The sequence below is a fragment of the Cynocephalus volans genome, chromosome 17 (genome assembly GCF_027409185.1).
Source record: "Cynocephalus volans isolate mCynVol1 chromosome 17, mCynVol1.pri, whole genome shotgun sequence".
Classification (NCBI taxonomy): domain Eukaryota; kingdom Metazoa; phylum Chordata; class Mammalia; order Dermoptera; family Cynocephalidae; genus Cynocephalus; species Cynocephalus volans.
Genome location: NC_084476.1, coordinates 5,944,426 through 5,955,540, shown reverse-complemented (window position 1 = coordinate 5,955,540; position 11,115 = coordinate 5,944,426). Strand labels below are relative to the sequence as shown.

Below are 11,115 nucleotides of genomic sequence, written 5' to 3'. Positions count from 1 at the left end.
TCCCGGCAATCAGCAAGCCTTAAAAAGCAACCCAAGGCAATTCTTCCATATCCAACCCAGAACTAATCTAGCATTTGGCAACCACATGTCTGTAACTCATCACTTATAAGAAGCTCACAATATAATGGGGACATGTGAATGACAGTTCCAGAATTATTCTTTCATTTCATATTCTTCTATTTCAAGAAGAAAAAGAACTTTAGCTAGAGAACTATATGCATACTAAAATAGGTAAATTAACTCATCACAGAGACTCAATTACCCTGTGCCAAGGCGCCTCGTCAAAAGCCACACATCAGCAGAACTTCCCCAAGTCTGTCCTGGGAGACTCCAGCTGTTTAAGATAGAACTAAAGACGTGTGATCCAGTGGCACTAACCCAGCTACCCCTAGTTGCCCAGGCTGTAAAGAGACCTGTCTTACCCCAACAATTGCTGAAAGGACCTGCCCTCCTCTTTTTTTTTTTAAATATAAAGTTTGTTCTGTTGAAAAATGATTAACATTTTAAGCAGGAGAAAGAAAAGCATTCTAGGAGATTAAATTTTAAAAGGATTTTGTTATTTGCTATACAAATGTACATTTCAACTTTTACAACATTCGCTCCGGTCTGACTCCTTTTCTGTAGAATGAGAGATGAACACATTTGGAGTCTCCAGCTTCAAAGACATTACTACCGATACATAAATGCCTGCTGAGAGCTTGTACAACTGACCAAAAAGGACTGAGATGACCAAGAGGCTAAGTGTCAGGATGCGTTTTCCATGTTTTCCAACAGCACACAAACTCCTTTAAGGAAAGAGTAATACTATCTGGATGGTTCTGTTGGCGGGTCATCTTAACTTTACAATAACGCTTGTGGCTGACAGTCCACACCATCCGGCTGTATTATAAAAGCTTTCTTTTCTTGGAACTGCTGTTCTCCTCTTCCCATCTCCTCTTGTCCCAGCTAGAGTTCCTCACAGAGCCACACTTCTCCTGCTCCCCTTCACTGAAAGCCCTGGTCTCTCTTCTGTGACTGAGCCCCACTTCCGGGTCATCACACTTCCTCTCACTCATGGAAGTATCAGCACCAGCAGTTGGAGGTTCAGACTGCACATGAGGTGTGTGGTTGCTCAGAGTGGCTATTGTAGCAGTGGACTGCTGCACAACACTACCCAGATCCTGGTAAGTTACAGGAAAGCCTGGCTCTCCTAAGGGAGATGTTGCACCAGGATGCTGGGGGCTCAAGGGTTGTAGATCCCTTAGGAATTTTCCTTTAGCTTCAGTGCCCATCCTCCTAAGCAGTCGTGGGTCCCGAAGTTGGTCCTGAACAGGTGACCTTTCAGGGTCCTTCGAAGTAACAGTATCTTCCTTGAAATCAGAGGGTGTGTGGTACGGAGAAGAAACAGAAGATGTCTTGGCAAATCCACTTTCCAGCTTGTTGCTGGGCAAACCACCCTGGGGTCTGGACACCTCAGGGGCTACGGCAGAGGGATGAGTCAGACTTCTCTGTAGCACAGGCTTGAGTTTCAGAATCTTCATTGCATCATGTCTGTAGTTTTTGTCACAGGTCTTAATAATGGCACCACGTTTCTGAGCATCCTGAATCAGCTGATTCCAATGCTGATTTTCCTTAAAACAAACAGGAGGGAGAAACAATTACATACCAAAGAAACACTTACATGCTTGGGAAGCTTGGAGTTGAAGCTTTCATTTCTGAACAAATACTATGTATATCTTTTATGAAGATTCTCAAGAATCCATTACTAGTCAGACAAGGTTGAAAGGAAAAAATAGGTTCGAATACAGAATACAGGCACTTAAAAAGAGCAGCAGTCACAACCTGTAAGAAAGAACTTTGACCATTTTTGTCATTGTTACTCATACCTCATGGTAATAAGATATCATGCAGATCTGCACCAGCTGCCAGAAGCTTCATGTTAACTATATAAATTTCAATTAATTGGGGACTGGTTGGTTAGCTCACTTGGGAGACTATGGTGCTAATAACATCAACGTACCAGCCAGCCGTTTAAAGAAGGAAAAAAGAAAAAGAAATTTCAATTAATTAAAATTTTAAAATTCAGTCTCTCAGTTGCTGCATTTCAAGTGTATGATGGACACAGATAACTATGGGTTTCCATATTTGACAGTGCCAATACAGAACATCTCCATCATCACAGAAGGCTCCTTTGAACACTGATGATCTAGAGTATTGCCTGCCTCTTGGCAGGGTTAACATTCTGAAACAGGAAGACTTGGTTTGAAAAACAAAGTTTAAGTGCACGTGATTGTTCTAGAAAGAGGCCCCTAGCTTCCACTGGATTTCCAAAGGACTTTCAAACCCCAAAGGGCTAAAACATCTTAATCCACTGAGATATTATTCCAAAGATATTGTCCCACTTTCTGAGTCTTTTGTAGAAAAGCTTAAGATAAGAAAAGCAAGGGGGGAAACCCCAACTACTTGCATATCTCCTCTCTTCCCTTCAGTTTCCTCAGAAAAAAACTGCTGCTTCACAACCACTAGAACTTGCATCTCTTCAAAAAAAGAGTGAGCAGAAAAACATTTAAAAAAGGACAAAGACTGAAGGAAAAAGAAGATAAAGGATAGCTACCCTCATGTGGGCTCCTGTACTACTCATAAAGATGGGTTAGGGGACCAGTGAGGCTACATAGTATTTGCTTGCTGCCTGACCTTGGTTAAGTCACTTGAGCTCTGTGAGCCTGTTTCCCTCATCTGTAAAATAGGAATAATACTTTATTTAACTGATTCTAAAAGCTTTCACATTATACCATTTCTGACTTTGGGGTAACTCTTTGCAAGGGAGTAGTTTCCAAGTACCTATCCTGGGAGAATTCATGACTAGGTAACTACAACCCCTTGATTTTTAGTCGATAAACCATTTAAAGATCTTGCCTGAAAACCTTCCACAGACAACTTCTGATATGACAAGAAAGTGCCAGCATTAAAACCTGGAGAACAGAGATCAGGCGTTCTAAGAAAATGTTGGAGACAGTGTGGAGCCCTCCTAGGAAACACTGAATTGCCAACTTTTTGATTGCACTGTGGATTAACAAGGGCACTGATGACTACTGACTGGGAAATGATTAATTAGCACTCGATTCTGAAAGTGAAATACTTTTAGGAATATCATAATCTATTCATTTTATTTGTATTTTCTGTGTATGCACAAGAGTGATATGATAAAAATCTGTCTAAAGTCCTAAAATAGTCCCTGCAAAGTAAGTACAGAATAAAAATTCTAAGTGAAAATAAAGCTCTGTGTCATAGTTTAGTAGTACATAAAACAGTGATGCATATTATAATTAACAGCTTCTTGGATTTGATAAACTATGATAATAATGATGATTTCACAGGGTTTTGTAAGGGTTAAAGAAAGTCATATGAATTAAATACTAGGCACATTTATTGAATGTTTTCTTAGTGTCAAGCACTGTTCTAGCACTTCATATGCCTGGGTTTAATATACCTTCTTCTATGATGCAGATAATTTTTTTTAAAAAGGTCACCTTGAGAGCCTAGTGTAGATACTTGGGTGTTGGGCTAAGCAAGCATGGGTGGTTTATGTGCACACAAAAGCTCCCAGGAAGAAGTTACTAGAGAACACAGTCCAGAGACCATTTCCATTTTGATGGCAAAAAACCCCAAAAACTCCACTCAATAATAGTAATAATGAGCAAACTTATGAGTTCTCTCTGGTCCCCAAGAATGTACCTACCATCAGTGTCCTCAAGTGTCCGAGGATGAAGAGGCTGTACTTGGCTCGTGTAATGGCGACATTCAATCTCTGCAAACTTGCCAGGAATCTAAGCAATAAAAAAAGAGTTACTTCTTTCTATAGGATGACTTAACACAAGTGAGACACAGGCAGTATTTTAGACAGCTTTTCTAGTGCTCCTCCCACCCCTTCAAAGTGATGCATCTGCCTATCAATTTCTTATTTTGATTTGGATGAGATATTGGACACTTTAATAGTATGATCTTTAATCATTAAAAATACTAAAAATATGATACTAGCTCGATTATTTATTCTTATTTATAAAATAAATAAATAAATTTATTTATTTATTTATTTTTCTTTTCTTTTTGGCACCTGGTAGGTATGGAGATTCAAACCCTTGACCTTAGTGTTGTAATACCAACCTCTTAGTGTTATAACACCAACTGAGCTGACCAACCAGCCCTTATTCTTAAATTTAAATACATTTAGATTGTTAAAATACTGTAGAACTAGTGCAGAAATATGCAAACATCAGAAAAACATATCAATAGATCAGAACAGATGTTAGAAATAAAACTGGTATACGATAAAGATAAAATTTCAAATTATTTGGGAAAGAATGGACTATTTACAAAATGGTCCTGAGACAGTGGCCTCTATTTGTATATGCAGCCCATCCTAGGGAGTGGCAGAGAGATCACTTGAATTACTATTTTTTTTTTTTTTTGAAAAACAATTAAACAAATTTACAACCTATAAATTCCATCTGCTTCTCATGAGAAGGAACAAATAACCACATAAAGACTCTCTGGCCTGCAGACTCAGGGGAGTTTCTGTCACTCATAACAGTAAGTCAACTGACAGTAGTCAAGGTTAACAAATTTAGCCAAAGCAGGAAACAGAGATGAGGAAAACCACTTGATGACACACACCATGTGAAAGTAACATGCCCCTGCAAAGTACACTTAATCCAGTTATTTCACTCATTAAATAAAAGAACAGATTCACACTATGAAATGGGTTACTATACAAGACACCAAGAAAAGCAGACCTAACAGTGGGTCTATTTCACAACTTAAAAAAAAGAAATCTTTATAGTATTAGATACATTTTTATAAAAGAGATTAATAAAACAAATGATGGTGTTCTCTAACAATGACTGATAATGAACGTAATCCTGGATTGTAAACAAGTAAAAAAGCAATAATGACAGTTGCTCACCCAATTGAGCCTTGCATGGCATTTGCTCTGACGCATGTAACAATAACACAATCCTTTTGACGACCCTGGAATCCATCCACCGTATCTACTTCTGCTGGCCTACTCACAAAATTAGAAACACATTTACTGGAAAAAGTAGATAATTATTAAATACACATATTCATACAGTAGTATTTCTAAGAAAAATTTTCACAGTATCTTAGCAGTTAGTCTCAATTTCCCCCTCTTCCTCATGCTCTGGCAACCACTAATGTACTTTCTATCTCCACAGATTTTCCTATATGGAAACCTCATATAAATGGAATCACAAAATATATGATCTTGTGTAACTGGCTTCTTTCCCTTAGCATAACATTTCCAAGGTTTATCCATGTTCTAGCATGTAACAATTTCATTCTTTTCTGATATTTCATTGTACAGACATACCAAACTTATTTATCCATTCACAACTGACGGATACTTGGGTTGTTCCACTTTATGGCTATTATGACCAATGTTGCCATGAACATTTGTACGTAAGTTTTTGTGTCAACATTTTTTCAATTCATTTGGGTAGATACCTAGGAATGGAATTGCTGGGTCATCTATAGAAATTCTATATTTAACATTTTGAGGAATCATCAAACTGTTTTCTACAGTGATTCACCATTTTACATTCTCACAAGCAACATATGAATTCCAATTTCTCTACCCCCTCCCCAACACCTGTTACTGCCTGTTTTTTTTTTTTAAAGTACAGCCACCTTGGTGGTGTAAAGTGGTACGTCATGGTTTTGATTTGCATTTCCATAATGACAAATGATCTTGAATATTTTTCATGTACTTACTGACCATTTGTATATCTTCTTTTGAGAAGTTTATTCAAATTCTTTACCCCTTTTAAAAATTGAGTTATCTTTTTATCACTGAGTTGTAACAGTTCTTTACATATTCTGAATACGATACTGTCATCAGATATGTGGTCTGTAAGTATTTTCGCCCATTCTATGGGTTGTCTTTTCATTCTTTTGATAGTGTTCTTTGATACAAACATTTCTAATTTTTATGAAGTCCAATGTAAATGGACTTCAATGTAACCTATTTTTTCTTAGGTTACTTGCACTTTGGTGTTACAGTGAAGAAACTGTTGCCTAATTTGAGACCACGCAGATTTACACCTATGTTCCCTTATAAATTCCACAGTTTTATCAGCTTGACCATCCCTGTAAAAAATGGCAATTGGAATTTTGATAGAGATTTCATTGAATCTGTGTATCCGTTTGGTAAGTACTGACATCTTAACAATATTACGTCTTCTAATCCATGTACACAAGATGTCTTTCCACTTATTTAGGCATGTTTTATTTCTTTCCACAATGTTTTGTAGTTCTAGTGTACAATCTTTTGGTTACAATCTAGTGTATAATCTTTGGTTATACGTATTCCTAAGTATTTTATTCTTTTTGATGCTCTTGTAAATGGAATTGTTTTAATTTCCTTTTCAGACTGACTGTTGCTAGTGTATAGAAATACAACAGATTTATGTATATTGACCTTGTATCCTGCAACTTTCTTGAACTCATTTATTAGCTCTAATAGTTTTTGTGTGGATTTGTTAGGGATGCTATAAATAAGATCATGCCATCTATAAGAAGACAGAGTTTTACTTCCCCCTTTCCAATAAGGATACATTTTATGGCTAATTGATTTTATACCAAAGGCAATGGGACACCCACTCCTCATGACTGAACAACTTAACATTCAGTTCCAGTCTCTAAGAGAAGCTGTGAAATCCCACATATTACTTCAAGTGAAGCACGTGAAAATAAAGGAAGTCAGGAGGCAATATTTACATAAGCACATATATACTCATGCATCACTTAACACGGGATATGTTCTGAGAAATGCATTGTTAGGCAATTTGTCATTGCGCAAATATCATAGAATGTACTACACAAACCTAGATGGCTTAGCCTACTATACACTTAGGCTGTAAGCTCCAACCACCATCACTGGCTGTAACATCATTACACAGCGCATGACTGTATTTATATTTTGCTTGTGTTACAGGTTAGGTCACTTGTTTCTATTTTCAAGCAATTTATTTGAAGAGCCATTGCACTGGCCTGATATACAGCGTGACGGGCTTCTTTGATAAAACCTGAATTTTCTCGGCTGTTTCACTGTGCCTCCTACTCTTCAATTCTTGCCCAGAAAAATCTCATATCCAACAAAACAAACAAAACTCCTGAATTGGTGGGCTTTGAAAAAGAAAAAGGAGACCACATGTCAGTTAAGAATCTTACTTCTTTATTACTCAAGTTGACTTGGATCCAGTTTGGAGTAGGGTAAGTTTAATGGTTTAAATCCTGAAACAAAAGAATGATCTATCCTGAAAATTTAGAGAAAAGGGCTGATATTTACCTTTGGGAGAATTTCTTGATTTTTAAAAATTCATTGAAGTTTAAATCCCCAATGGACAAATTCAAGATCTCATTAATGGCTGTTATTAAACTTTTTAAAAAATAAAATTCCCGATTTACAATTGAATTTTTTTTTAAAAAAAAGGATTTTTTTTTTTGCTTAATTGCTCTGGCTACAGCCTCTAGTACAATGATGAATAGAAGTAGCAAGAGCAAACATTCTTTCTGATCTTAGGAGAAAGGCTTCCAATTGTACCTCCATTAAGTATAACATTAGCTCTGAGTTTTTCAGAGATGTCTCTGAAAGTTCTCTCTGAAAGATGTCTCTTAAGGGGTTAAGAAAGTTCCTTTGTATTTCTAGTTTATTGTTTTTATCATGAAAGGGTGTCAAATATTATCAAACATTTTTTCTGTATCTACTGAGATGATTATGTGGGTTTTCCCCCCACTTTGTTCTGTTAATATGATGTATCACATTGATTGATTCTCATATGCTGAACCAACTTTACATTCCTGGGATAAATCCCACTTGGTCATGATGTCTAATGCTTCTAATATGCTGCTGAATTAAGTTTACCACTATTTTGCTGAGGATTTTTGTATCTATATTTATAAAGGATATCAGTCTGTAGTTTTCTTTTTTTATGATGTCTTTCTCTGGCTTCGGCATCAGGGTAATACCTACCACATAAAATGAGTTAGAAAGTGTTCTGTATTTTTTGGAAGTTTGAGAAGGACTAGTGTTAACTCTTGATTTAATATTTGGTAGAATTCACCAGTGAAGCCTGGCCCTGAGCTTTTCATCATTGGGAGGTGTTTGATTACTAAATGTATGTTTTCACTTGTTATGTAGGTCTGCTCAGATTTCCTTTTTTCTAGTCAATTTTGATAGTCTGTGTGTTTCTAGGTTAAGAAACTACTGAGGTTAACAGATTTCTGATATTTAATCTTTAATTTTACTGCTGAGGTAAGGAGACAAACATGATCTTCACTGTACACAAAGGCAACAAAAGGGTTAAATAATTTATTCAAAATGAAATGTTTCACTAGTCTTGCAAGAATTAGAATTCAGATTAACAACTGGTGGAACTAAAGGGAAAAGACCTGAAAAGTTTCTCAGTCAATCCCATTGTCAGGTACAATGTTGACATTTCAACTGCCTGTCCATAGAGGCCACAAACGGACCCAGTAGTTACACAGCACAAGTCTACGAAAGCCAGCATCCCAGTCTCCTTGTGCTATTATAATCACTTTAAATGGTCTAAGACCACTGCCTAAAGTTTCCTTTTCTTCTTTCCCTTTATCCCCTCTCTTCTTTCTAATTCAACAGAAAAATTAGAAATATCTGTAAAAATACCTCACCCTTTTCTATCAAACTCTTTGTCCAAATCCTTCTGAATCAACGTCTTCTGAGCCTTGTAATGGGTTATTATGCCAATGTTTCGGAAACTAACTTCTCTTCTTTTGTCTTTAATAAGCTTAATTATTTCCATCACCAGTTTTATTTCTTGAACATTTACAAATGAGCTAAGTAATAAGATAGAAAAAGAAAACACAACATATCAAAACTAAGAGCAGTCACATCGCTAACTTTCTTAGTTTGTTTCCCATTACAGTAAAGGGCAGGCAGATAGTCCTCATCTTTTACTCAGCCAGCAGTGACTCAAAGAGCTGTTAGAATGACCATTAATGCTGTATCATAAATAAACATAAAAATAATTGCCCAGTGAAACGTGAAGTTGCAGAGAGAAAAGAGTCTGGAGTCAACTGAAGTTTAGGTACCAATTTCTTCATCTGTGAAAACAGGAATAGCTCAAGAGTAAGAACAGTATTTATAACAATGAAGATGTGAATAATAAATAGCTAACACTAATTAAGGGTTTACTATCTTTCAAACACTGAGAAAGTGCTTTAGATGTATTATCTTTCTTAACTCCCACCACTGGCCATACAGACCATGCACCACATGACTGAAGAAATGCCATCCACAGACTACGTGTGAATGATGTGGCTCTCAGAACTGAACATGGGGCCCTGCAGCTGGCTTGTATCCTCATTGTCCTCCTCACTGGCCTCATATCCTACACTCCCTACCCACCCCACAAACTACATGTGTCACCTCATTACCATACCAGTTCCAACACATACCAACACAAGGGGGTGTGCCTTTATTCCTGAGGCTACCTAATGCATCTTGCTTTAGGAGCCTCCAATAGCTACTATCCTAACTTCAAGACTTCTTATATACATAACCCAGTCAGGTAGCTATCTCTTCCATCTCTGAAATCTTCATTTTCTTTGGTCTTCTCTCAGGTCCAGCCTCTTTGGTCAACACTCCTCTTGTGACCTTCTATCCCCATAATGCTCTGGGGTCTCAACTCTCTCTCAATCCTCTGCTTTACTGCACAGGCCCCACTAAATCCTTTACATTGCAATCCGTTGGGCACTGTGATCCCATGGCTGAGTCCTCCTCTGAATTTTTAACGACTTCAAAGAATGTTCCCTCTCTCCAGCTCTTTATCTCAATTAAGACCTGATTCTCACTTGAGGACACCACCTGCTCAGCAGCCCTCTCATGATATGGAAGTGGAATTTATATTTCCACATACTTCATGATAGAGAAGCAGCGTTTGTACCTGTGCTAACAATGCTGCCTCCAGACTACTACTCCTGTACTCTCTTACAAGAACACCTGGCTTCTCTGACATTTTTACTATTTAGCAACACCACCACTCCTTTTGCTATCATTTACAGACTTCCTGAACATGCTCCCTTATTCACAACTGGGAATCCTTAAAGTATTGTACAGGGGCTGGCCAGTTAGCTCAGTTGGTTAGAGCATGGTGCTAATAATAACACCAAGGTCCAGGGTTCAATACCTGTACCAGACACCGCCCCCCCCCAAAAGTATTGTCCAACCTCTATCTCTACTTCCTTATTCCCCTTTACACCTTAATTCAACTGAATCTATATGTATCCTTCATAGCACTTAACCCAACTGGAATAATTACCTACCTAGGTGATTACCTAGTTCATGTTATCTCCCCATTAGCCCTAATAATCTTGCAATAGGGCCACATCTGTTTCACTCGCTGATGTGATCTCAGCACATATCTACTCAACTGCTTACTTACACATGTTAGGTAATATTATCCCCATTACACAATACAAAGGACAAGTTATCAACCTGGCTAAGTGAAAATGACTATGCCCTGGCACTAGGCAGAGAGAGATATATGGAAAATATTTTTAGTATAAATCTGAACAAAAATAATATGACAATTTCGGGAGCATCAACAGGGACTGAAGGAAGAGAACATACTCATTTTCCCGTCTTTCTGAACCATCTCCAACATCAAACACAAGGTAAGGCTGAAATGGCCAGTCTGATGAACATCGGTTGGTTTCAGTCAGCCTATAAAAAAGCAGCCACCATTCAGAATATAAGCCAAGTTAAAAGAAAATATTTTATTACTATCATTTTTTCTGTGTGGAGGAGAGGGCTGGGGAAAGTAAGGGAATAAGAGGGGCTTTCTTTTATACCCATGTATAAGTGAAACATACAAAACAGACTTTCTATTCTAGTGCTAAGCAAAATGATCCATGTAATTAAAATATAACAATTATGATTGGAAAGTTACTCATAATATGGTAAGTGAAAAAAGCAAGTCACAGAACACTATGTAGGATATGGTCCAATTTTTTTTCCAAAAATTTTAAAAAGAAAAAAAGTATAAAAATAATGGACTAGAAGTAGATAAACCAAAATGT

General features: G+C 37.2%; 1 protein-coding gene across 5 annotated transcripts in view; it reads right to left on the bottom strand.

Annotated features, from left to right (window-relative positions):
- Positions 1 to 535: 535 nt before the first annotated feature.
- SETX (senataxin) overlaps positions 536 to 11,115 on the bottom strand; it is a 69,885-nt gene continuing 59,305 nt past the window's right edge. For all 5 annotated transcript variants that reach the window (XM_063081570.1, XM_063081571.1, XM_063081572.1 and 2 more), the window contains 5 exons: positions 10,667 to 10,759; positions 8,707 to 8,871; positions 4,943 to 5,041; positions 3,719 to 3,806; positions 536 to 1,610 (listed from right to left, as the gene is read on the bottom strand). In XM_063081570.1, the coding sequence (XP_062937640.1) occupies positions 885 to 1,610; positions 3,719 to 3,806; positions 4,943 to 5,041; positions 8,707 to 8,871; positions 10,667 to 10,759 (1,171 nt within the window). In that variant the 3' untranslated portion in view covers positions 536 to 884. The remainder of the gene's footprint in view (positions 1,611 to 3,718; positions 3,807 to 4,942; positions 5,042 to 8,706; positions 8,872 to 10,666; positions 10,760 to 11,115) is intronic.